General features: G+C 42.1%; 1 protein-coding gene across 7 annotated transcripts in view; it reads left to right on the top strand.

Annotated features, from left to right (window-relative positions):
* LDB3 (LIM domain binding 3) overlaps positions 1-23656 on the top strand; it is a 127120-nt gene extending 103464 nt beyond the window's left edge. For 5 of the 7 annotated variants that reach the window (XM_039343393.1, XM_039343395.1, XM_039343392.1 and 2 more), the window contains 7 exons: positions 452-499; positions 3110-3243; positions 9635-9947; positions 17285-17465; positions 20329-20449; positions 22183-22298; positions 22866-23656. In XM_039343393.1, coding sequence (XP_039199327.1) covers positions 452-499; positions 3110-3243; positions 9635-9947; positions 17285-17465; positions 20329-20449; positions 22183-22298; positions 22866-22955 — 1003 coding nt within the window. In that variant the 3' untranslated portion in view covers positions 22956-23656. The remainder of the gene's footprint in view (positions 1-451; positions 500-3109; positions 3244-9634; positions 9948-17284; positions 17466-20328; positions 20450-22182; positions 22299-22865) is intronic. The other 2 variants (XM_039343398.1, XM_039343394.1) reach the window with 1 other exon arrangement.
* Positions 23657-27674: the final 4018 nt, after the last annotated feature.

The following is a 27674-nucleotide window of genomic DNA, read 5'->3' as shown; positions in this document are numbered from 1 at the left end:
TCCAACGCACCAGAAGGCAAGACAAGAAATATTGGATGGAAACTAATCAAGGAGAGAAGCAACCTGGAACTAAGGAGAAGATTCTCTTAGCAGTGGAACCATTAATTCATGGAAGGGCTTGTCGTCAGAAGTTTCAGGCGCGCTTGTGGCTTTTAAGAAGAGACTGGACAGCCATTTGTCTGAAATGGTCTCCCACTTGAGCAGGGGGTTGGACTAGATGACCTCCAAGATCTTTTCTAACTCAGTTACTGTTACTAACTCCATTAGGTTTGTTTTTATGGAACCCATGTTACCTGTCCCGTTGTGTAACCAAAATAATGAATTTTAGCCTTTCCGTGTGTCTTCCCTTCTTCATAAATCTTCTTTTTTGTTAGAAACGCTATGTCTCCATCAAGGCTGATTTTACTTTTCTGCATTTAGAAAAAAAAATGTCTTTTTTTTTTTTTTTTAGCTTCCACCATCAAGCTTCGACTTCCGTCGCCTACCAGTCGCAGAAGAGGTATCTCACTCAAAGCTTTCAGCTTTTCATTTGACGGCTGATCGTTAGTACAGCATTCATGCGCTCCTTATCTGCTGCAGCTTCATTTCTCTGACAACTAATAGTTTCCAAACTTAATTCTTGCTTGCCCCGCAGTCACATCATCGCCCTGCTTTGAGTCTTTCCGAGCTGGCCTGGCAAAGCACCGTCAGCTCCTTCCAAATCTCTAATTTTCTCCCGTTGAAATTTAGATGGATCTCTTTTTTTTTTACAGCCCAGCTCAGATCTTTTATTAAAGAAGGACTATACTGTTTTCTCTCTTTCAGAAGCCCTTGCATTTTCACCCTGAGGCACTCTAATCTGCCCTTCCTGTTTTACTGTCTGCTTCTCAAAGTTCATTGCGTATATATATATGTTTTCTGAGGTTTTCGCGGGTATTTGTATGTAGGTCTTTGGTTGTTCGGGTTTTCTCCCGCGTAAAATTGGAAGACGCTTCCAATTTTACGCGGGAGAAAACCCGAAAAACCAAGACCTACATATATATATATATATATATATATATATATATATATATATATATATATATACACTGTATGTGAGTGTGTGTGTATCTATATATCTATATCTATATATCCATATCTATATCATCTATATCATCTATATTATCTATATATTTATATCTATCTATATATATATATATATATATATATATATATAGTATATATATACTGTGTGCGTATATATATATATTGTGCGCGTATATAGATATAGATATATAGACAGACATAGACATAGACAAAGACATAGATGTAGACATAGATGTGGACATAGACATAGATATAGATATATAGACATAGATATAGATGTTTTCTGAGGTTTTCGCGGGTGTTTGTATATAGGTCTTTGGTTATTCAGGTTTTCTCCCGCGTCAAATTGGAAGTGTCTTGGCGACGTTTCGACAAAGTCTCATTTGTCATCTTCAGGCTGGTGTTTTCGGCTTCATGCTTCTAGGAGCAATGTGTGATCGTAGCTGTTTCTTCCTTTTAACTGCCAGTGGGGGTATGAACTGATTGGATGAGAGCTTGGCTGTGTTCTGATTGGATGGAGGTGTGTTCTGATTGGTTAGGAGCTTGGCTATGCATCATTAGCCACTTTAAACCCCTCCAATCCATACATGAAGCAAACTGACACCCACCATGAAGATGAGGCACGACCACGAACGCGAAGCCAAACAACAGCAATTCTCACCATCTCACATCCTCCTGCAACTCAGATTAACCTGAGCACAACAAAGCCCCCACCCAAACAAAACACTCCCCCAACCAATCAGAGCACAGCCAACCCCCCCCCCATCCAATCAGAGCACAGCCAAGCTCCTAACCAATCAGAACACACCTCCATCCAATCGGAACACAGCCAAGCTCTCATCCAATCAGTTCATACCCCCACTGGCAGTTAAAAGGAAGAAACAGCTACGTTCATACATTGCTCCTAGAAGCACGAAGCCGAAAACACCAGCCCGAAGATGACGAATGAGACTTCATCAAAACGTCACCAAGACACTTCCAATTTGACGCGGGAGAAAACCCGAATAACCAAAGACCTACATAGATATAGATATATAGACAGACATAGACATAGATATTCATATAGATATAGACAGGGCTTTTTTTCTCATAGAACGCCCAGAACTGAGTTCTGGCACCTTTTTTGGATGGAACCTTGTAGGGTAGGCAAGGCGGGTTTGTATGACATGTGTGAGTTCTGGCACCTTTTTTTTTTTTTTTTACAAAAAAAGCACTGGATAGAGATACACAAACTGTGTACATTATTCATCTATTTTCACCATATATATCACCTTGAAAGAGTATTTACAACTAAATCCTTGATCTGAGATTCTAGAAAGAATTCTAGAAAGATCTAAACTCAGGGTCTCCCAGGCTAGGCCCAAACCATCCCTTGATGCTTCAGGCTTTGGATGGGTCTCCTGGCCTTCAGCCAATCGGCTTCCTCTACAATGGAAGAAAAGCAACTTCCAAAGACGATGACTCTGACACCAGGTCCTCTTTTTTCCTGGATGTGAAACAATAGCATCCTCAGTCTTGGCAAAAGCTGGGACATCAGCCCTTCAACAAGAAGCTGGAACAGTTGGGATGTCCCCTTCAGACCAAAAGGCTGCTAGATCTAGAACGTTTTCCCTCCAACTGGTCATTCTGTCGAAGGACATTTTTAGAAGATTCCTCTCGGTGTATCCACTATATTGCTCTCTCCCACGCACACCAGATTTCTTTCCATCGGAATCAAGGCCAGGATAAGACCACCAGGGTTGTCTTCTCTGGGTCTCTGAAACCTCACCGTCTTAACCAAAATAACCTTGGAGCTGGTTTTGCGGATGTGCACTCTACAAAATAGGCTAACAGTGCCCCAAGCGTTTGATTTTTCCTTTGGAAAGTTTTCTGATAAAAAAAAAAAAGGAAAGTGCATATTAACTCTGTTAGGCTTCAAGGTGATAGCATCTCCCTGTTTTCTTCTGGAGCTTCCAAGGAAGAGTTGTCGCCTTGTACGGGGGACCATCATTCTCCAGCTGTTTGTCCTGTCTTCTGACAAATGCGTGATCTGCTTTGGTTTCAGAGGCCAAGCCTACGGCTCAGCTGCGGCTCCCCATGGCCCAACGCCTTACACAGGCTACAGTGAAGCCCCAGCACCTGCTTCGAAGCCAAGGGTTATAACCACTGCCAGCATAAAGCCCTCGGTCTATCAGCCAGGTAAGGGGATTTTGAAGGTATCCTTCACTGCATTCAGTAATGCTCCTTAACAGCAATGACAACAACAACAAAAGCTTTCAGAAGAAGAAAGCTATAGCTACCCCTTGCTTAAATTAACAACTACTCATTTGGCAACCATTCAAAGTTACGGTGGTGTTTTTAAAAAAGTGACTTCTGAACAATTCTTGAATTTACCACCATGGCAGCATCCCCATGTTACGTCCCAGAGGTGCTTTTTCACGAGGCAACTGGTCCGTAAGATCGTCTGGGACACTACACATCCTCTCCACAACCTGTTTTCCTTGCTACCTTCTGGGAGGAGGGGGGCCTTTGTGGTATCCGTAGCAGAACATCCAGATTCAGCCACAGTTTCATTCCATACAGCATTAACCTTGTGAACTCTCAAGCTTCCTCCTTCCGTTATATATTCAAGATGGACAGTATTTAATATTTATTTGTTGTGTATATGTAGGGGTGTGGGTCTATACATATGTTGTGTATAGTATGTTTTAGGTGTGTGTCATGTATGTGTTTCACTTTGAGAGCGGGCAACTAAATTTCATTTTTGATGTGTGCCGTTGTGCCCACAATAAAAAAAAAATGACAATAAAGGCTATCTTATCTTATCTTACTTTCTTTTTACTCTTTGAAAACGTTTTGCTTCTCATGCAAGAAGCTTCTTCAGCTCTGACTGGCTGGTGGGGAAATAGAAAGATTTATACTCCTTGCAGATAGCTGGTCATTTGCATTCTTTTAGCAAGTTATTGATGCCACCTGGAGGCTTATATGTGTCATCAGGGCATGAGATAAGCCTCCAGGTGGTATCAATGACTCTCTAAAAGAATGCAAATGACCAGCTGTCTATAAGGAGTATAAATCCTTCCATTCTCCACCATCCAGTCAGAGCTGAAGAAGCTTCTGGGATGAGAAGCAAAACGTGTTCAAAGAGAAAAAAGGAAGTCCAGTTGCCTTGTGAAAAAGCACCTTTGGGACAACCATGATCTCGAGGACTGAGAATCTCCGTAGACATCCCCATGTCTTGCAATCATGGGCAACCATTGCTCCTTTACGATGCTCATAGCATCCTGTGTCATATGATTTGCTATTTATCACCTTCCCAGCCAGCATCTGACGAACAAAGTCAATTGGGAGGCCATCAGCAAGTTGCAGTCATGTGATGTCTCACTGAATAACAACAGGGAACTCAGTTAACAACCATGAGAAATGCATCATAAAATTGGGTGCGGTCACTTAACAACCGGGCCTCCTAACAATGAATTTTCCAGTCCTTATTGTAGTTGCAAATCAAGGTCTACCTCTATGTTAATTTCCCCCCCACCACCCTTCGATTGGATGGATGGCTCATTGTTTTTTTGAATAAACTGCAGAAAGCTTTTTTTAGATATACTTTTATATATCATAAAGTTGAAGTTTCCTTAAAGTTAAGATCCATTTCTTTATATATATATATATATATATATATATATATATATATATATATATATAATTGGAAGTGTCTTGGCGACGTTTTGATGAAGTCCTATTCGTCATCTTCAGGCTGGTGTTTTCGGCTTCGTGCTTTACAAGCTTTATTGATTTTTTAACTTTACATCAAAGTGCTAAAGAAACACCGTGGTGATGGGGTAATCAATCATCCAGAAACAAAATCATACCTATATGACTCAAATTAATTCATTAAAGGATCCCTCTCTATTTCCCTCAAATAGTGTAACGTTGTTGTTGTTAATTGCGAAGTCGTGTACGACCCATCGCGACCCCATGGACAGCGTTCCTCCAGGTCTTTCTGTCCTCTACCATCTTCTGGAGTCCATTTAAGTTCACACCTACTGCTTCAATGACTCCATCCAGCCATCTCATTCTCTGTCGTCCCATTCTTCTATTGCCCTCAATCTTTCCCAGCATTAGGCCCTTCTCCAGTGAGTCCTTCCTTCTCATTAGGTGGCCAAAGTATTTGAGTTTCAACTTCAGGATCTGGCCTTCTAAAGAGCAATCGGGGTTGATCTCTTCTAAGACTGACCGGTTTGAACGCCTTGCAGTCCAAGGGACTCGCAAGAATCTTCTCCAGCACCATAGTTCAAAGGCCTCAATTCTTTTGCGCTCAGCCTTTCTTATGGTCCAACTTTCACAGCCATACATTGCAACTGGGAAAACCATGGCCTGGACTATACGCCCTTTTGTTGGCAGGGTGATGTCTCTGCTTTTTAGTATGCTGTCTAGATTTGCCATAGCTTTCCTCCCCAGGAGCAAGCGTCTTTTAATTTCTTGGCTGCAGTCCCCATCTGAGGTGATCTTTGAGCCCAGAAAAATAAAATCTGTCACTACCTCCATTTCTTCCTCATCTATTTGCCAGGAATTGAGAGGGCCAGATGCCATGATTTTGGTTTTCTTAATGTTGAGTTTCAAGCCATCTTTTGCACTCTCCTTCTTCATCTGCATCAAGAGGCTCTTTAGTTCCTCTTCACTTTCTGCCATTAGAGTGGTATCATCTGCATATCTTAGGTTGTTGATATTTCTCCCGGCAATCTTAATTCCAACTTTTGTTTCATCTAGCCCTGCCTTTCTCATGATATATTTAGGTTAACATATTTAGGTTAATCCATTTCTACATATTTAGGTTAATCCATTTCTACATGAAATTCAATCAATCAAAACGATCATCAATAGCATTACATCTATGTAAATCCCAATCCTGTTTTAAATCTTAACTAATTTACAATTACCATATTCCAATTTAATCTTAAATAAACACATTATTAGCACTTCGGGTATCCCTTCTAAAAAAAACGCATAATATTCCGACAGTAACATTCTAATATTTCCAGATATATTCTATTTCTTAATCTACTAAATCATTAATTAGTACCATTTCTTCTCTTATCACAAATCTCTTCTTCTTCTTCCGTTACAAAATAATTATTCTACTTAAAATAAAAATATTACTCTACTCTATTTTGAATATAAAATCTATCAATCAATCTATTTCGATATATATAAAAAAGTCATTTCAGCCCATTAGATAGCATTTAAATCTCATCCAAATCAATAAAAGTTAAGATCCATTTCTGATAACTTCATGAATATGCGTGTGGTTTCCATGGGAACAATGCAGGAATTTTTGCTAGTGCCATCAGCTAGAAAGTCTTTTTATGTCCCAGTCTGGCACACATATCTCAGATTTTCTGGTGGTAGCGTGCTCACTTTTTCTTCAGCCAGCCAAGATCCGCCTCGACCTGGTTTATAACCGAAATTCAGCTGTGAGATCCTGGGGTCCAAAAAGAAGAAAAAGATTCTGGAATCTGGTGCAATCTCGCCCTGGAATGAGGGGAAAATGTGACAAGTGGACAGCTCTGTCTGCCAGCATTTCCTGACACCAAAAGAAGGATGCTACACCTCTGAAGAGAACAGAGCTTTATAAAATAACAGCCACAGGCATCCATTCATTTCTCATTAACCTAACAAGCTGCTTTCATGTATAAACACAGTTGGGAAAATTCTGCATTCCACCACTGAAGTCAGGACACAGCTTAGCACTTGCTGAAAACAACTTCATGCCCTCCTTTTTCTGGGAGATAAACCATGTCTTCAGAAATCAGAAGTATAGTCCTAATTTGCAGGATGCCAGTTCTCGAAAATTGTCAGCAGATGGCATGATATTCTAGGTTTCACCCCCAGGATTGCCTCTATGACTTGAGAATAAGCTCTTTCTGTTCCTAGCAAGCAGAAGGGCCAGTCCAGATGTCTACAAGCATCTGTATGGTACATTCCTTTCGTTATGATGGTGTCCCAGAAGAAGACTTAAGCCTTTCCATGTTTTATAGAAGTCCTCACCGGAATAAAACAACAGAATCCAGATAGGGTGGAACGAGCTTCACTTAACAATTAGATATTACTTTTTTGAATGCCGTATTCTCTTAGCTGTTCACTGTTTTTTTTTTTTTTACTGTCTGAAATTCAGCCACACGCCTAGGAAAGTACAGATGTATCTGCAGTCTTTCTTCTTGAGATGCTCAATATTATTTATTTCTATATTGTTTTCACCAAGATAAAGGTACCAAAGCCACTGGAACATTTAAGCTAGCGTTCTGATTAAACAGCAAGATATTTGCCTCCAAAACTTTGAGTGACTTAATCTAAGACATCAGGAGCTTGGGAACAAGGAAAGGCCTCCATTTATAGATTTTAAGGGTTTTTTTAATATATTTGTATGAAGGAATGAGGCCTTGGGCTAAGGTGGGAATGGAACGAGACACTGGAGCTGGTATGAAGGAACGAAACAAAGCTAAACCGGAAATTAAAAGAAAGTTTTCCTTTAAACATAAAACAGAACGAAGACTAGAGAAAGGCAGCATTCCAAAATTTATTATTAAAAGCTATAACAGGCAGTCCAGGATTAGTTTGCAAATTCTCTTGTCTTTTGGAGCTGATGAAGTCTGGAAAGCTGAGGCTGATTTTTGAGTCCAGCTTTCTGCTTACTACTAAATTTGCCACACAGTCTCTACTTCATTTCACCAGGGAAGAATCAATTATTTTCATAAAACATGGGTCTACTTAACCAGCAGCCAAAGGGAGCCTCCATGTTCAGGGTGTCATGGTTCTGACAGATGAAACTCTTCAAAGAACTTTGAGGCATTGCTTACCTTAAAGAATCTTTATTCGAGTAGCATCACATCAGCACGTACATAGTCCTAGCCAAAATCTGAATTCCCCTCCCCTGAGCACATAGTATCAAAGCACAATTCCCTCCTCTAACTAACGGTCATAAATCACATTCTCCAATTAGTTTGAAATGCAGGCTTTCCCACCAGTTCTTCATCCCAGCCATGTCTTATCATCTCTTATAACAAAAAATCTTGGTTCCCACCTTTATACAGCAATGTTATGTCTAACTAAACTCCCAAGCACATTCCTCCTTCTTCCCCCCCCCCATCATCTAATTCTAACTCTAAGAGTAAAACATAAAAGAGGGGAAAATGGCTGCATCTCCATCTGCTGTCAAAGCAAGACCATCCGATGTAAGCAGCGTTGACACAGGGGCTATGTTATATCCAGCATGTAATGGAAGAGCGTTCGTCCTTTCAAGGTAGATCAAGTTAGGAAACCAGAGATATGAATGCTAATATTACTTTGATTTTCATGAGAACTAGGGAAGATCAAGTCAGAGGTGCTTTGTCAGTTCTAGGCCGGACTCAAATTTCTTTTATCGGTTGTCTTTGTTATAGTTCTTCCTTCTGTTCCTTGAGGTAATTCCTTTTGCCCACTGCATTAGGCCACCTCTTTGGATACAGGTAATCCTCGACCTACGATCATAACTGAGCTCAAACTTTTTGCTAAGTGAGACATTTGTTAAGTGGGTTTTGCCCTTTCTGAATCCCCGCCATTGTTAAATCAGTAACTCAGTCGTTAAGCGAATCCGGCTTCCCCATTGACTTTGCTTGTCAGATGGTCACAAAAGGGGGTCACGTGACCCCAGGACACTACAACCGTCATAAATATGAACCAGTTGCCCCGGGTCTCAATATTGATCACATGACCATGGGAATCCCGCAATGGTCGTAAGTGTGAAGAACAGTCATCGGTCACTTTTTTCAGTGCTGTTGTAACATTGAACGGTCACTAAACAAGCTGTTGTACGTTGAGGACCACCTGTACTACATCATTCTCTCAGGGTAGACAAAAGTGCAACGTTAACCACTGAAATTAGCGAAGGTTAGCAGCAAAACTGCTTGGAGACAGCCCAAAGAAACTAAACATAATGATTCTTGCCATTTGTTTGGCTCTAAAGACAGAGGAGTGTCCAATATCTTAGGTCAGTGGTGGCGAACCTATGGCACGAGTGCCAGAGGCGGCCCTTGGAGACCTTTCTGTGGGCACACGTGCCGTTGCCCCAGCCTTGCCTCCCCCCATGACCCCCTCCTTTCCAGCAGCCCCCCTGAAGGAGAGTCGCCCTCGAACGTGGCCCACACAGAGCAGCGCAGCCAAGGACATGGCAGCCAAGCAGTGTAGGCAAGACTCTGCCCTCACACCCCATCATGCAGTTGATGTTGCAGAACGTGAGCAGAGGGTCTGGCTGCCATAGCGCTGCTGGGCTGCCTGGGCGATCTGTGGCGGGTCCTGGAGGTGTTGAGTGGCTGCGGGCAGGCAAGGCAGGGGATGGGGGTGAAGTGGGGGTGGGGCCAGTTTTGGGGCACTCAGTCTCTAAAAGGTTTGCCATCACTGTCTTAGGTCTACCCTAGCATCAAATTTCGAAAACAAGCTAAGCTGCATTAAGATTATCTGTGGCTGCTCAGGTATGAAGGAGAAAGTCCTGATACACATGGCAGTTTGCAAAAACAAAAATGAGGGTTATTAAAGGCAAATTTCTCATTTGCAGCCGCTCCAGCCCCTGCCCCACCATCGGTGTCCACACATACCTATATTCCAAGCCAAGCTGAGCCTGCAAGCCGTCCCCCCTGGGTGACGGATGACTCCTTCTCCCAGAAGTTTGCTCCTGGGAAAAGCACCACCACCGTCACCAAGCACGTTCTGCCAAAGGGTGCTCCAGTTCCTCCGTCTTCTGCCCCGCCTCCCTCCATTCCTGCATCCGTCCAGGCTCCTGCTATCGCCCGGGGAACAATCCAAAGAGCAGAACGCTGCCCCGCCAGTAGCCGAACTCCGCTCTGTGGACATTGTAACAGCATCATCAGGTATGTTCCTTGCATTCTTCCATGGACAGGAATCCTAGGGGAGTGCAGTTACATTTATGCTGGAGACGAAAGATGGTGGGCCATCTGTAGGAGAAAAGCAGGCAGAGCTGGTGGGGGCGGAGTTAAACGTACCATCAGTTTAGAATCCTCACGTTGCCGTGAGAAATCCAGGTCCAGCCACCTTGAATTCCATTGGCCCTTATCTAGCACAATTTAGTGGTGACCATTAGTTATCTAGAATCTTGTATATAGGCTTGAGCAATAAATCTTTCTGTGCTGCAGCTTAACCTATGATCCTGATTTATTTATTTTTTCACCTGACATTAGCTTCCCTAGAGAAAAGCTTATCTTTTGTATACAGTGTCTACCTGTACCATTCAGCCCTTGGAAAGCAGAAACTCTGTTCAGGTCACATCCTAGATTCATGGTGGACATTGAAGATGGCTAACATAGTTTTTTCCCCAATCTGATCCCTGCTAAGATCCATCATCTCCAACCAGTAAGGCTAATGGTGTCCAACACAGCTGGTGGGATCCAGTTTGGAGAAACGAAAATGTTACTAGTGGTCATACAGTGTCATACATTCTCTTTCAGGTAGGAGGAAATGAATGAGTTAAGGTATGTTCCTTAATAACTAATGGAAGTTATTAGAATGATTTACATCTTGAGGCTATATATAATCTCCAAAAAAAAATGTTCTGCTCCTGCTGTAAATAGAACATTATCAGATTTTATGTTTTAAGTCAGCAAAAACTCCTGTACTTGATTATTGATTTTTTTAAAAGTTTTATTAGTGAAACAAAAAAGACTACACCAAGGTTAGTACAATAAAGAAACTACATAGTGATTGAAAGAAAGAAAACATAAAGGGAAAAAAGTGAGGAAAAATGAAAAGAGGATCTATACGACATCAAAATAAAGTTAATTCAATTGTTAAAACTTACTACATCTAGACCATATAAACACATATGGCTCCATCTTCTCAGTTCTGATGATCAACTAAACTTCATCGTAATTGTTAGCATCTGGTCTCTTCTCTTCCCTTCCCTTCCCTTCCCTTCTTGCCTCCCCTCCCCTCCCCTCCCCTCCTCTCCTCTCCTCTCCTCTCCTCTCCTCTCCTCTCCTCTCTTATTCCTTGACAGAGACTTAAAACCAAGATGTTTCTCTTCCCTTCCCTTCCCTTCCCTTCTTGCCTCTCCTCCCCTCCCTCCCCTCCCCTCCCCTCCTCTCCTCTCCTCTCCTCTCTTATTCCTTGACAGAGACTTAAAACCAAGATGTTTCTCTTCCCTTCCCTTCCCTTCCCTTCTTGCCTCTCCTCCCCTCCCTCCCCTCCCCTCCTCTCCTCTCCTCTCCTCTCCTCTCTTATTCCTTGACAGAGACTTAAAACCAAGATGTTTCTCTTCCCTTCCCTTCCCTTCCCTTCTTGCCTCTCCTCCCCTCCCTCCCCTCCCCTCCCCTCCTCTCCTCTCCTCTCCTCTCCTCTCTTATTCCTTGACAGAGACTTAAAACCAAGATGTTTCTCTTCCCTTCCCTTCCCTTCCCTTCTTGCCTCTCCTCCCCTCCCTCCCCTCCCCTCCTCTCCTCTCCTCTCCTCTCCTCTCTTATTCCTTGACAGAGACTTAAAACCAAGATGTTTCTCTTCCCTTCCCTTCCCTTCCCTTCTTGCCTCTCCTCTCCCCTCCCTCCCTCCTCTCCTCTCCTCTCCCTCCCCTCCCCTCCTCTCCTCTCCTCATCCGCTCTTATTTCCTTGACCAGAGAACTTAAAACCAAGATGTTTCTCTTCCTTCCCTTCCCTCTTGGCCATCCCGCTCCCCTCCCCTCCCCCTGCCCCTCCCCTCCCCTCCTCTCCTCTCTCTCCTCTCCTCCTCCTCTCTTCTTCCTCTCCTCTCCTCTCTTCTTCATCACTCCCCCCTCTCCTCTCATCTCTTCTCTTATATTTCCTTGACAGAGACTTAAAACCAAGGTGTTCTCGTTCCTTCCTTCCTTCCCTCCCTTCTCTTCCCTCCCTTCCTTCTGCCTTGCCCCTCCCCTCCCATCCACGTCACCTCCCCTCCCCTCCCCGTCCCCTCCTCTCCTCCTCCTCTCCCTCCTCTCCTCTCTTCTCCTCTCACTCTCCTCCTTCTCCTCTCCTCTCCTCTCCTCTCTTCTCTTATTCCTTGACAGAGACTTAAAACCAAGATGTTTCTCTTCCTTCCCTTCCTTCTTGCCTCCCCTCCCCTCCCTCCCCTCCCCTCCCCTCCCCTCCTCTCCCTCCTCTCCTCTCTTCTCCTCTCCTCTCCTCTCTTCTCCTCTCCTCTCCTCTCCTCTCTTCTCTTATTCCTTGACAGAGACTTAAAACCAGGTGTTTTCTCTTCCCTTCCCTTCCCTTCTTGCCTCCCCTCCCCTCCCTCCCCTCCCCTCCCCTCCTCTCCTCTCCTCTCCTCTCCTCTCTTCTCCTCTCCTCTCCTCTCTTCTCTTATTCCTTGACAGAGACTTAAAACCAAGGTGTTTCTCTTCTCTTCCCTTCCCTTCCCTTCTCTTCTCTTCCCTTCCCTTCTTACCCCCCCTTCCCTCCCTCCCCTCCCCTCCTCTCCTCTTCTTTCTCCCTCTCTCCTGTGCTCTCCTCCTCTCCTTTCTCCTCCCCTCCCCTTCCCCCTCTCCTCTCCTCTCCTCTCCTCCCATCTCCCCTCTTGTCTCTTCTCTTATTCCTTGACAGAGACTTAAAACCAAGATGTTTTTTTTCCCAAGCTCCCTTCTCCCAGAGTTCTTTTTAGCAAAAATGTGTTGAGAAGAAATGGATGGAATTCCAAGAATGTCAGCAACTGAAAATTGTTTCCTGCTGACAACCAATGTACTCCCGTGTGCATCAAAGAGAAGGCTTTCTGAATCTCTTCCCAACAGCATCCTGAGATGGTGAGGAGGTAGACCTTTTCATCCCCTCCTGGCTGTCTGCAGAACCATCTCCTGGATCTGTATCAGTCTGGGAACCAACTCCCACAGGCAACCTCTTTTACAACCACCGTGGCTGCCTATTGGTCACCCTGGAGAAGCAGGCCACAATTTGCACCCTACACAGAAGGATGTTTCAGAACAGATCAGAGGATATCTCTGGGATACTCCTTAAGGCAGTAACGTTTCCTGGAATCACACATTTTGCAGCACAGTTGCAACACAATCCAAAGAACAGACGTGTTTGGCTCCAGACAAAGAATAAGAGTCCTTATAGGAGCGTCTGCTTCCCCCTCCCTCCTTTGAGGCTGATAAATATTCAAGGATATTTGTCTGCTTATGTCCTACCTGGTGAAATCAAGGACTCGTTAAAATATATGTGGGGAAGGACCTTTGTCGCTTCGTGGTGTAATTTCTTCTGAGTTTGGTTAGCCTGATAGATGATTGTCAGCCTCTTTTTTTTTTAATTAAAAAAGTTTTATACAAGTTTTAAACAATATCCCCCCCCCTAGAATAACCCCCTCCCTCCCCCCCTCACTTCCCAGAGCTGGTTACAGGGTTAGAAATAAACAAACAAATTCTAAATAAACTTATCCAACTCTACAAATAATAAAATCGATAATATACTTTAACTCAAATACAAAAAAAGAGAAAAGAAAGAAAAAGTGTTAACAATATAAGCATTTCCAAACTGAAAACTAAAAAATTATTCATAATCTACATAATGCATTTTAAACCCATATCATAACCCATATTTACCCTACATATAATTTATCCATCTTCACCTCACTGAGATGTATATTTCTTTTAAACAACCACTCATCCATAATAAACACAACATTTTTCCTCCATTATAACTTAACCAACAAACTTACGTTCGATAAAATTGGCTCTTTGCTTTTTACCCCTAAAAAAGTAATACCCTTCTACTTAAAAAATTTCAGCAAACCATTCATCTTCTAAAATTCTCACCAACAGAAATCATTAGAATTTAAATTCTTTTACACATTTACCCATGATATCTCATAATTATTTTTCACTTTAAATTAAAAATTTATAATATATATACTCCCAAATATTTAAACTTTTCCACTAAGTCAACACCTTCTATTATTCTTTTTCTTTACATCTATATACTACACAAATCATTCACTATTCCTTTAAAACATACTAAATACAAATCATTCACTATTCCTTTAAAACATCTTTCATCTCAAGAAAAAAGAAAAAAAAACTACTACAAAAGTTCATCATTTCCTTTTCTTTATTCCAACATCCATCTTCTGCTGTTCTTTTAATTTATGTCTATAAGCTATTGTCAGCCTCTTTAATGGAACTTGGATTTAACTTTCGTGTGCAGGAACTCAAGGTCAACACAACAGTGTGTAAGATACCACTCAATCACTGATTTAAAAGGCCTCTCTGCAAGAAACCATAGTTCGGGATAATGTTTTTCTCCGAACCAAGATTGTTGTGACATTTTAGAGGAGCAAATTCATCACAGCAGAAGCTTGTATGGATTAGACACCTGTTACGAAGACATGAGATTTGTCGATGGGTTTTCCGGGGACAGTTGTAAATGGGGACAGCTATATTAAAATAGAGACAGAGTATCTATCGATGTAAAATAAACCCAGTGGGTACTTCCAGAGATGGCTTTTCTTATGCAATGCCTCCGCCTTATTAATTTTATAAAGGAATTCTTCTTTTTTTACTCCACTGTTTTTCCCCACTATATTATCAGGGGTTTTTTTTTTTCCCTGAAAAAAATAAAATCTGTTAAGGAGCGGTTGTGATTGAACCCTCCTTCTGAAATCCTGCAGTGGCCATTCAGAACAATAATGATTGATAAATCTCATTGTCTCAGGTTCAATTTGGTTGACCCTCTCTCTACTCCCCTTCCCTTAGTTTTCACCCCAAATGCAGACTGAATTGCTTTCCCCCCCACCCCGTGTCAGATGGAAAGAATCAAGACCATCCATTAGGTTACAGCACGGAAGACTTATTCAAGCCTATACATAAGAATCTAGTCAACTAAAGTTCAACACTAAATTGGTACATTTATTATTATTATTATCATTATCATTACTATTATTATTATTATTATTACTATTAGAGAAAGTCATAGAAAATGATCAAATTAAACTGCTCCGGGACTTCAGAATTCAAACAGACAAGCACCTGCAACATAACACCCCAGACTTAACAATTGTCAATAAGAAAGACAAAAAAGTCTGGATAGTGGACGTGGCAGTGCCTGGAGACAGCAGAATAGACGAGAAAGAACTGGAGAAGATAACAAAATACAAAGACCTACAAATAGAAATAGAAAGACTGTGGCAAAAGCAAGCAAGGGTAGTACCAATAGTAATAGGCTCCTTGGGTGCAATCCCAAAACAACTGGAGCACCACTTGAACACCATTGGCATTGACAAATTCGCTATTAGTCAATTGCAAAAGGCGGCCTTACTAGGAACTGCTTCCATCCTGCGACGATATCTGTAATACCATCAAACATCCACATCTGCCTATCCCAGGTCCTGGGTAAGGACTCGATAGGTAGACAAAATGCCAAATCCAGTCTGAACATCTGGCTGACTGTGCGATGAATAATGATGATGATGATGATGATGATGATGATGATGATGATGATGATGATAATAATAATAATAATAATAATAATAATAATAATAATAATAAAGTTGGAAGGGACCTTGGAGGTCATCTAGTCCAACTCCCTGCTCAGGTAGGAAACCCTATACCATTCCAGACAAATGGCTGTCCAGTCTCTTCTTAAAAACTTCCAGTATTCCAGACCACACCACCTTTTTTGGTCACCATATCACAAAAAAAGATGTTGAGAGTTTGGAAAAAAATCAGAGAAGAGCAATTAAGATAATCCAAGGCCTGGAGACTAAAAGATACGAAGAATGGCTGCAGGACTTGGGCTTGTCTTGTCTAAAGAAAAGAAGAAATAGGGGAAAGCAGTATTCCAGGATCTGAGGGGCTGCCACAAGGAAGAGAGGGGGTCACGTTATTCTCCAAAGGACCAGAGGGCAGGACAAGAAACAATGGTTAGAAACTGATCAAAGAGAGAAGCAACCTGGTATTAAGGAGAAACTTCCTGACAGTGAGGACAATCAACCAGTGGAACAGTTTGCCTCCAGAAATCATGGGTGCTCCATCACTGGAGATTTTTAAGAAGAGGCTAGACAGTCACTTGTCTGAGATGGTATAGGTTCTCCTGCTTGAGCTGGACTAGAAGACCTCCAAGTCCCTTCCAGCTCTATTCTATTCTATTCTATTCTATTCTATTCTATTCTATTCTATTCTATTCTATTCTATTCTATTCACAGTGTTGGAGCATTCACAACTTCTGGAGGCAGGTTGTTCCACTGATTAATTATTCTAAGTGTCAGGAATTTTTTCCTTAGTTCTAGGTTGCTTCTCTCCTTGATCAGTTTCCATCCGTTGCTTCTTATCCTGCCTTCAGGTGCCTTGGAGAATAGCTTGACTCCCTCTTCTTTGGGGCAGCCCCTGAGATACTGGAACACTGCTATCCTGTCCCCCCTCGTCCTTCTCTTCATTAGACTAGACATACCCAATTCCAGCAACCGTTCCTTATACGTTTTAGCCTCCAGTCCTCTAATCATCTTTGTTGCTCTTCTCTACACTCTTTCTAGAGTCTCAACATCTTTTTTACATCGTCATAAGAGTCAGTGGAATTCTAGAGGGTTTGGATATGGATGTTTGTGGGAATGTAATGACTCTAAGCCGAGGACCACTCAACTCTGTCTCCCCAGCTCTACCTGCTCTTCCCCTACACACATTAGTATAAATGAAATGGTATTTTATACTTTTGATCATGGAATCTAGCTCAAAAAGCTTTGAATTGGTTAGTCTTTATGGAGGTTTTTCTGGGTTTTATTAAACCAGTGGTTCTCAACCTGTGGGTTGTGACCCCATTTGGGGTCGAACGACCATTTCACGGGGGTTGCCAAACAACGCAGTCCGCCATTTTTTCCCCCTTTTCCTTAGCTGTGCTACTCCCTTTTATTCTATCGGCTTTCGAAAGCCAATAGAATAGACTCTCTTGAATAGAGTCTAATTCTATTGGCTTTCCAAAGCCAATAGGAATTGTCCAGGCTGTCTCTGCCCTGCTGAGCCCGCCAAAAGTCCCAGTCTGCAAACGGTGCTGCACCCGTGGAGTAGTCCTCAACTTACGACCGGTTGAGTAGTCCTCGACTTATGACCGGTTGGGGGGTCGCGGCATTAAAAAGGTTGAGAACCACTGTATTAAACTAACTCCTAGGAATCGTTGGAACAGACCCAGGTGAGCAAGGGATAGAAAAACCAGGGATAGAAGAGCAATATGTCTTTGAATGTGTTTGTTTGATTCATTCTCACAGAGGGCCCTTCTTGGTAGCCATGGGTCGCTCTTGGCACCCTGAGGAATTCAACTGTGCTTATTGCAAGACCTCCCTCGCTGATGTGGGCTTTGTGGAGGAACAGAACAGTGTCTACTGTGAGCACTGCTACGAACAGTTCTTTGCTCCGACCTGTGCCAGATGCCACACCAAGATCATGGGGGTAAGTCTGCAAGCAAACTTGGAGGAATCCTAGCCAAATCAGGTCTAGGAGGAGAGCCAAGCTACCAGATATGGCAGTGGTGGCGAACCTATGGCACGGGTGCCAGAGGTGGCACTCAGAGCCCTCTCTGTGGGCACGTGTGCCGTCGCCCCAGTCCTAGGCCTTCAGCTGGGTTTTATAAAACCTTTTTGCTTTAGGCCTCCGCTGCCGTGTGCAAAAAAAAAATGGTTCAATCAATGAGTCAATTTCAACTTCCCACAGGGGAAAAAAAAGATCTTACAAAGTTGGAATTGATTGATTGAACTTTTTAGTCCCACCCAGTCTGCCGTTAGCACCGCAGCCATGCCCAACCAATGGGCCACACCCAGCCAATAGGCCACACCCACCCAGCACCCGACAATGGATAAGTGGGTTTGGGGTTGCAGTTTGGGCACTCGGTCTCTAAAAGGTTCGCCATCACTGAGATTATGGATTGCAAGAATTGGAATGATCTTCAGGGAGCAGTGAAGTGGTGAAGAAAACTCTAGCGCTCTGCTACCGTGTAATGGTCATCTACCCTTTTGAAGCCCAGATCTGGTGACTCTCCGGTTGTAAAATTTCAGTTACAGTGGGCACCCGAAAGCCCCTGAAGTCTCATCACCTCCATCAGTCCATAAACATGGGCCATATCTGTTAGGAAAGGCAGAAGAATAGATTGTGGCTTAGAAATGAAAAAAAAAAACAAAACTCTGCTCCTCATCAATTGGGATTCAAGGCAGATCTTGGCTTCCATCTGCTGTGAGATACGGAGCACAGACTGTCCCTTTTCCTGTATCGACTTTCCCATAAACCGAGCAGGATGACCTGCAGATTTAACCTAAACTGATTGTCTAGGTTGCTATGCAAACACTCGTTCAAGTTAATTAGACTTATTAACTGTGACTCACCAGCGAGACATCTCGTTAAGGTGGAATGATCCTAGAGTTTTGCCAAGAGTATGTGAGGAAAAAGGGAATGTCAGATTAAATTGGGTAACACTTTGGAAACTAGGAATTTTTAAAAAATGTAGAGAGAAGAGACCTCATAAACAAATTGCTCAATACTTAATTAGAGGTGGTCGACAAAGTCCTGTACACAAATTATCCCGGTCCTGATTTTTCCCTGGTCGTTTGGATCAGCCTACTTCAATGTGGTGCGTTTAAATGACCTAAACCTCCACAATTTGACATTTCTGTATTTTAAGCAGACATTTATGGGACGATCGGAAATGCATAACACAGTGCTGTGTTTCCAGTCCAAATTTTCTCTTTAATCCTTTAGATTAAAACATCCACCTGAAGCACACACTTTAAAAGTTGAAATAAAGTCACATCACCTTCCTCGTCTTCCTAATGCTTTCCTGAAGTGCTTGACTATACAGGCAGTTCTTCACTTACCACCATTTGTTTAGTGCCATTTAAAGTTACAATGGCATGGGGGGAAAAAGTGAGTTCTGATTGTTGTTTTTCACACGTACGACCATTGCAGTATTCCCATGATCATGTGATCAAAATTTGAATGCTTGGCAACTGGCTCACATTTATGATGGTTGCAGCATCCCGGGGTAATGGGATCACCTTTTGTGACCTTCTGACAAGCAAAGTCAATGGAGAAGTCAAATTTAATCCATCAATCAGAATAGAGCTGGAAGGGACGTTGGAGGTCTTCTAGTCCAGCTCCCTGCTCAAGCAAGAGAACCTATACCATTTCAGACAAGTGATTGTCTAGTCCAGGGATAGGGAACCTTGGCTCTTTTATGACTTGTGGACTTCAATACCCAGAATTCCTGAACCAGCCATGCTGATGACTCAGGAATTCTGGGAGTTGAAGTCCACAAGTCATAAAAGAGCCAAGGTTCCCTACCCTTGGTCTAGTCTCTTCTTCAAAACCTCCAGTGATGGAGCACCCACAACTTCTGAAGGCAAGCCCTTCCACTGGTTGATTGTTCTCACTGTTAGGAAATTTCTCCTTAGTTCTACACTGCTTCTCTCCTTGGTTAGTTTCCAGCCGTTGCTTATTGTCTTGCCTTATTAACAAATGCAGTGATTCCCTTAAGAACTGTGGCAAGAAAGGTCACAAAATGGACAAAACCCACTTAGCAATTATCTCGCTTCGCAACCAAAATGTCGGGCTCAGTTGTGGTTGTAAGACAAGGACCACCTAACATCTCAATGAACCGTAGACAGCTCAGCTGTTTCACTGAGCATCATAACAGTTGATGTCCACCACAGCTGAAGGACATCTTGTGATGCCTTACTACAGTGATGGCGAACCTTTTAAAGACCAAGTGCCCCCAAACTGGCCCCATGCCTGCTCCTCCCCCACCCCGCCCTGCTCTGCCCCCATCCCCACCCTGCCTGCCCACAGGACCACTCACCACCTCCAGGGACCACCGCAGATCGCCCAGGCAGCCCAGCAGTTCTATGGCAGCCACACCCTCTGCCCCCCCCCAACTGCATGATGGGGTGTGAGGGCAGAGTCTTGTCTACGCTGTCTGGCTGCCATGTCCTTGGCTGCACTGCTTCATATGGGCCATGTTCGAGGGCGACTCTCCTTCAGGGGGGCTGCTGGAGAGGAGGGGTTCATGGGGGAAGGCAAGGCTGGGGCAATGGCATGTGTGCCCACAGAGAGGGCTCCAAGTGCCGCCTCTGGCACCCGTGCCATAGGTTCACCACCACTGCCCTACCACAACGACCAACAGGAATTCCACATGAGTTGCTGAGATATTATTTTGTCTTGATCACTGAATGAGTTAGTTGGGATAAGAGCTAGCCTTCCCCATGTTCCTTTCCCCCAAAAGGAGGACATTTTTTGGCAAAATCACCCACCTCCCTTTCTCTTCCAGGAAGTGATGCATGCATTGAGGCAAACGTGGCATACCACTTGCTTCGTCTGCGCTGCCTGTCGGAAACCGTTTGGAAACAGCCTCTTCCACATGGAGGATGGAGAGCCCTACTGCGAGAAAGGTGCTGCAAGGTTCCTTGATCCGTTGATAGCCTTGGATCTTTCCAGAGAAATAACCCTCCGTTTGGAAGCCCCCTCCTTTTTCTAACGCTTTCGTTCATGCTTGCTTCTTGCAAGCCTTTGCCAGGTGGTCTTCCTGTTCGGCCATGTTCTGTTAGGGATGACTTCAAAAACGCAAATCTGCATCCTGCTTTAATCTCCTCTTTTTCTTCTTTTGCTCGTTCCCTTTCCCGAATTTTTGCAGGACTGTGGGAAGTCAGCCCCCCCCCCCCGAGAAGGAAATATTAAAAAGGCAGGAAAATATATTTCCTCAAAGGATCTTAAAGAGGCAGAAAAGCATGCCGAGTTTTTTCTTAATAGCCCCAAGTCTCCCTCCCCCAAGCAGAAACCAGCTGTATAGAAATGCAAATGCAAACCATTCAGGAAGATTAAAGTTAGAAGATTAAGAAGATATCTAAAACCTACATACCCCACCCAAGACAGGACATAATAGGATTAACCAACAGATGCCAAAGGGCACACTCAGGCTCAGGTCAAAGTTCATGTCACAGGAGCAACTCCAAACAAAAGGCTCCAGAGGGTATAAAAACCCACTCCCTACATGTGCTCAGCCCTTTTCTCTCTTTCTTGCCAAAGCCATCTTTCTGTCTGGCTCTCCTCTTCAAAAAACTGCAACCTTCTTTCCAAAGCAGTCGTCACGTTTATTCCCAGCTTGGACTGAACCATGGTGAAGACATTTCTTTCAACAGGACTTTGGTTTTTGGTTTTTTTGTTTTTTTTTTTTTTTTTGAGGTCCTCTTTGGTTTGCAGCGACTTTGAAAAGCAACTGCTAGTTTGAGTTCACAGTCCTAACATAGATACTTTCCAGGAGCACAGTGTGAAGTAGAGGAAACTTTGATTCCCAGAAACTAATTTGACGTGGCCATGCAATTTGCTTGACAGTAATATGCCACTTTCTTACTCGTGCTATTTTTTTTCAACTTCTTTAGATTCAGTTCTGACATTTCCTCCAAGACTCAATCTTGTTTGGGTTTTTTTTTATTTGATTTTGTTTTTGCAAACAGCCGATTGGCTTCCATCTGCTTGAGCATTCCTAAGGAGATAAAGAGATAAAAAGGAAAAAAGAAATAAGGATATTTGGGTAAGGGGAAAAAAAAGATCCTTCAGTTAAAAATCAAAGAGTCTCAAATCTGGAGATCTTTTAAAAAACTATTGCTCTAGCGTCGCTGATATTTGGTGCAGAGGAAGAAGCTTATAATACATAATATTCATTCTATAAATGGTTGCATTCGCTCTGGCATTCCTTCATGTCAGAATGCCTCTGTGATCATGTTTAGTCTTGCCTTCCTTCCCACGAATTCCCCGTGCAACCTTATTTGCTTTCATAGTTGTGAAATGCTCTAATGCTGGTTCCCCCCCCCTTTTCGTCTGTAAGACAGCAGGATTCGAAACTAGTTCTTCCTGCTCCTAATCTAATGCTCCAAATATTGTGCCACGCCAGGGGAGTCAATCCATTTCAAACATTATTCTCACAAAGCTGAAGAGGAAGAGAAGCAGAAATAAACCCGCAATTTTGCATCTCATCAAAGAAGGCATTAAAAAAAATCCACTGTTGTCTTTTTGTCCCAAAACTAAATGTGCGTGTCTATGACATCACCGGAAATCGATATTTATCCTAGTACTCTTTATGTTGTAAACCTCATTTTTTTTCTCTCTTTGGTGTGCGTTCTTCTAGACTACGTTGCCTTGTTCAGTACCAAATGTCACGGATGCGACTTCCCCGTTGAAGCTGGCGACAAGTTCATTGAAGCCCTTGGTCACACCTGGCATGATACGTGCTTCATTTGCGCTGTAGGTATCTTCCCAAGGCTGGTGGGTGGATCACAACACGTAACACATGAACATAGATACCCGAAAGAGGATCCAGGGCCCTCTAAAGGTGTTATACTAAAACAAACACCTTGTGTAGGCATGGCCAACCTGTTAGGGACAAGAGATCGTATTAGATGTTCTTCAAACCATGAAGAAGAAACCATTCTGGTTTCTGGTTCTTCTTGGAAGCTCACAGGAGGTAGATCTGAATCATCTTCAGATCTCAGTTTGGTAGACCATTTTGGAAAGAAACAACTGACTGCATCAAAACCCAAATTGTTTCATGTGTTGAATATCAAGGATGTTCCTTGAGGCAAGTCAGCTGTTTCCTAAAGAAACTGAATGAAAGAATCATATCATCCATGTGCGCAAATCTCTCACTTTCTCTCATTGCTTGATTCAGTAACGGGGGGGGGGGGCTCAGCACATCTTATGTTAGATAGCTCTAACTTTGCTGATTCTGCAAAGAACAGACTGAAATGTAGGGACTCAGAATCCCATCTGCTTTGACGCAATGCCCCGTCTTTCTGTGTCTTTCGTTTGCAGGTCTGCCATGTCAATTTGGAAGGTCAGCCATTTTATTCGAAGAAAGATAAACCTCTGTGCAAGAAGCATGCCCATGCCATCAACGTCTAAAGAAAGATCCGGAAGGGAATCACGAAGTAAAAAAAAAAGTGTGGAGGTTGATTCAACAAATTAAATATACCTGTAGATCACTGTGGATTTTTGAGAATAGAGAAGGGAAAAGGGAAGTCACAAAATTATGGACACTTTGAATTATGCTTTTGTCTGTGCATATTATGCTTTTGTGTGCCACCCTTTGGCACACAAAAGGGTGAACAAAATATTCATAGCTTAACAGCCAACCTGGACTGCAAATGCTTGAGCAAAGTGAACAAAATAAGGGGGCAGTTTCTATGTAAGCATGTTGACTAGGGTGGCCTTAGCCTAGGAGAACCCATTAGTGTTAAAGAAAGAAAGAAAGAAATAGAATCCTTTCTTAAGTATTAGAACACAGCTCAAAAGTGCCAAATTATGCAAAGTAACTTAGAGTCCATTGTGATGAGTCAATGAAGTATTCCTCACCAAGACAACAGAAATATATTCCATTGTTATATGTCGTGACTCTTTTTCACATTACTTAGATGTGGCATAACTTTTAGGTGAAAAAAAATGTAAGCTAGATAGAATTAGCTAAAAAAAAAGCATGCCATGGACTGACCCAATCAAAGCTTGAATTCAAACACAACTAAAAAAAAAAAAAACCTTCTGGTAATTGTCGCTAATTACCAGGTTTTCTTGTATATAGGTGTGGTTTTTCTGTATTAAAAAAAAAATTGTGCTTTTTCCAAGCTGGTAAACTTTGGGGATAATATCAGCCCCATCCTGAATCTTCTCATCAAGGACACAGTTGTGGCAATTGGGAATGGCTCTTCCTAAGTCTCATTCATAGATTGGCTACATCCCCCGAGAGTAGAACGGTTAGAAAGTGATTTTCAAAGGACTCTGGAGGTGTGTGGACCTTGAGATTCTGATCGTTGGTAAGGAAGTTGGGCAAAATGATGAGAAGGGTTGCATGGAGGAGTAAAGAGTTAAGTCAGTATGTCCTCCATCTGCCATTGTTGAAGGAAGGAGAAAGTGTCGGGTTGTAGGTTCACCGTGGCATGGTCACCCCATTATTAAGCCAACTGACCAAGAGAGAAACACTCATGTAAGAAATTTCTCCAAGGATGAGGCCTTTCAATTTGGTTGAGATGACTTGCAACTGGTAGTAGAAGCTGTAGTCTTTGGCTATCTGGAAGTCAGCTCTTCGTTTTCCATTTCTGACTCTTTGCCAACTGTTGGACGATGATTTAGCTGGATAATCCATCACCAACACTTCTTTTGAGTTCTTGAAAGCTCTTACTTGTAATAGCAGTAATAGGGAAGGGGGTAATTTGTTTTTGTCGATGGTTAGGAAAAGCTACCTTATAATTGTAGCTACAAAAAGATAAAGAGACCAATGGGGGGGGAGGGGAATAGCCAGAAGATTATTATAATTTTTAATTTCCTTGCTTTCAAGAGTGTGACATTTTATTTGGTGAAATCTGGTGCCATTCACCGGACAGGCCTTGAATGAGAGACTCACAATTCTTTAAAGACAGTGTCTCTAAAGTGTGGTTGTGTTTGCTGCTACAGGGAAAGGAAGCCTGCAAAACCTTGAGCAGTTTTCCTTTCTTTTTCTTTTTCTTTTTTTTTAAAAAAAAGTTTTTGAACAAATGCTATTTAGGATTTGGGCAAGTATTTACTTTTTGAAGCTTTTGTCCTCTTGTGATGGGCAGCCTGTATTTATTCTGGCTAGCATTTGGGTATTTAATCCTTGAGCATCAGGTAATTGTTTATATGTTGAAGCCACTGGCTTATATCTGCTCAGATAAGCATCCTAAATTTAGACACAAAAGAACTTGCTTTCTGTCAACAGCGTTAAGCGCTCATTTAAATGGACAACACTGTCATAAAGAAAAAGCCGTTTACACTAGTAGAATATGTTCCAGCGTGGAAGCTTATTATTTCTTATTTAAAATAATCTACAACATTTATTATTCATTTGGGAAAAAAAACAAGAGGAAAGAAGAACGCAGTTTGATTTTCATAATGTTTGCTGTTTGCCTGGAACCCCGCCTCACTCAGGCTAAAAGCTAAAATAAAAGCTGTATTATAACCAAGGCAGCTTCTCCAAATTCTATGCTTTACTCTAAGATCCCTTTCGGATTCTGTGGAAGAACAAAATATGCTTTATCGATGCACTGGCATTAACTGGATTTTAAAGTGCTTAACCAGAACTGAGTCCAGTCCCGCATTGCTTGCCTTTTGGCAAAGAATGGAACACACCGTACAATATTTATTTTTCTGCATATAACATTTTTTTTTCAGTCCCTTGGAGAGTTAAGCAAATCTAACCTCTTGTTTATACATATCTATAGCACTTTAATCCTTGCTTCTCTTGTCAATGTAACAAGGAAGGCACAAACACGTCATTCAGAATTATTCTTAACAGAATCTGCAGCATTTCGGTCAAACTTTTTTATTTATTTATTTTTACATTTTCCAAGCTAGTAACCTAGTGCAAAATGCCAGCAATAGCACAGCTCCTTATAATCTGAGGGGTCAACAAAGTACAGAGATAGATTCTAATTCAAATAATCTTCAGCTGGTTAAGTCCACCAGTAACTCCAAGAGGCAAATCCATTTACGGTGTCCAGCAAAAGCATAGTGAGACTCAGCTGTGGACGGAGAGCTTCGTGCACAAAGATAGCACAACATTATTTATTGAAAACATCCGTGCATGGCATTAAGCCATAAAAGGGATCAGCTTTAGTTTAATACATCTCGTGGTGGGGACCTACTCATTGTGGTTATTCCTTTCAGACGTATTCAACAGACCATAGTCAAAGAGCAATGGCATAGCACAGCATTGGATCCATCCATCAACAAATTTTAGGGACTGTTCTGACGCTGTAGATGCGTTATGGTTATTATCTCCTCTGGGATATGCCTACTGCTAATATCTAGATCAGTGGTTCTCAACCTTTTTAATGCCACGACCCCCAACCGGTTGTAAGTTGAGGACTATTCAACCAGTCGTAAGTCGAGGACTACTCAACTGGTGCAGCACCGTTTGCAGAATGGGAATTTTGGCAGGCTCAGCAGGGCAGAGACAGCCTGGACAATTCCTATTGGCTTTTGAAAGCCAATAGAATTAGACTCTGTTCAAGAGAGTCTATTCTATTGGCTTTCAAAAGGGAGTAGCACAGCTAAGGAAAAGGGGAAAAAAATGGCGGACTGCATTGTTTGGCGACCCCTATGAAATGGTCGTTCGACCCCAAATGGGGTCCCGACCCACAGGTTGAGAACCACTGATGTAGATCATTCAATCTATAAGAAGAGAAAGCAAATTGGGAATTGTGTAACCACTCAACTCTCTTTAAGGGGCAAGCACTCCAAAAAAGTATTCTCTTAACTTGAACAGTTTCTAAGCACTGTTGTAAAGATAGGAACCCATGCTTTAAAGATCTTATGTGATATAGTTTCCCTGTCAGAATATGAAAGAAAAATTGCATTCTTAGTCTCCAAATGAGAGAAGTTGTTAGAGCAAAGTAATTGCTCCAGATTAGGTCTCTACTCCATTCAGGAAGGCTATTGATATTTGACATTGGGCTGCATATTGGCACATATACTGCATAGTATATTTCCTTATGATCAAATTTTATTTGAATAGAATCTCATATGTCTATCCTTACAAACTTTTTTTTAACTTATACAGAACAGTAGTTCAGGACAAATAGTAAATTCATTGTTCTACAACAGGAGAAACACTGGGGGCGGGAGGGCTACCTATCAAGTTTATCTTTATGACAGCTATAGCAGTTATTATTGTTTATGCTAAACTAAACTTGTTATTTTTTGGTTCCACTTTTTTTTTCAACCTTTCGCCTTTTTCTTCCTAATACTGTACCTGTGAATGACCAAATAATAACATTTGCCTGTTAACCTATTCAGAGAATTTGATAGGTTATATCAGTGACATTCAACTTTAATGATGATTAGATTTTTAATCACCTTAAGAAGAAAGCAAATCCATTGAAATCAAGAGAGTTTTTTTTTCTAACAGACCCATTGAAACATGGCCCTACTTATTGTAGCTAATGTTTTCGCTCTAGCTGAAAATGAGAAGAAGACGGTTTAAAACCTTTGGGGTTTTAAGATTCTATTGAATTTTGTGACAAAAACTCTGATTAATTTGTGGCTGGCCTTCCATCTTCCATTTGGCCTTAGGACAATGCATTTTGCTTAAATCCTAATTCTGAAAGGAAGTCTACCACAACCAATTAATTGCTGCAATCTAAAAATTATCCATCCATCTATCTATCTATCTATCTATCTATCTATCTATCTATCTATCTATCTATCTATCTTCTACCTATCATCCTTCTATCCATCCATGAAATTCCTTTAGTCCTTCATGGGTCAGTAGCTGGAGTGATATACTCTATTTAAAGCTTTCTTTGTATTCAGTGCTAAAACACAAAATGATTTTGCGACTCAGCTCAGATAGGACTTCCCTATAATAGATGTTATTTTTTTAAACAAAGTTATTAACCTCTGTGATTGAGTGATTTGCTTTCTAGTGCAGTCCTATTAAGCTTTTGCTTTGATTCTTTTTTTTTTAACCTGTACGGAAATATTGATACAATACCACAAGTGACCTTACTTTTAAAATAAGGTTTGAAGCAGATCACCGCGGGTTCCCCCCCCCCCCCCCCGCAGCTGCTTAGCACAAAGTGTGTTTATTCATGAAGTTTGAGTTGATATATC

The sequence above is a fragment of the Crotalus tigris genome, unplaced genomic scaffold (assembly GCF_016545835.1).
Source record: "Crotalus tigris isolate CLP2741 ecotype Arizona unplaced genomic scaffold, ASM1654583v1 scf7180000017847.2079705, whole genome shotgun sequence".
Classification (NCBI taxonomy): Eukaryota; Metazoa; Chordata; class Lepidosauria; order Squamata; family Viperidae; genus Crotalus; species Crotalus tigris.
The sequence above is the reverse complement of the archived record's forward strand: the minus strand, read 5'-3'. Positions and strand labels throughout refer to the sequence as shown.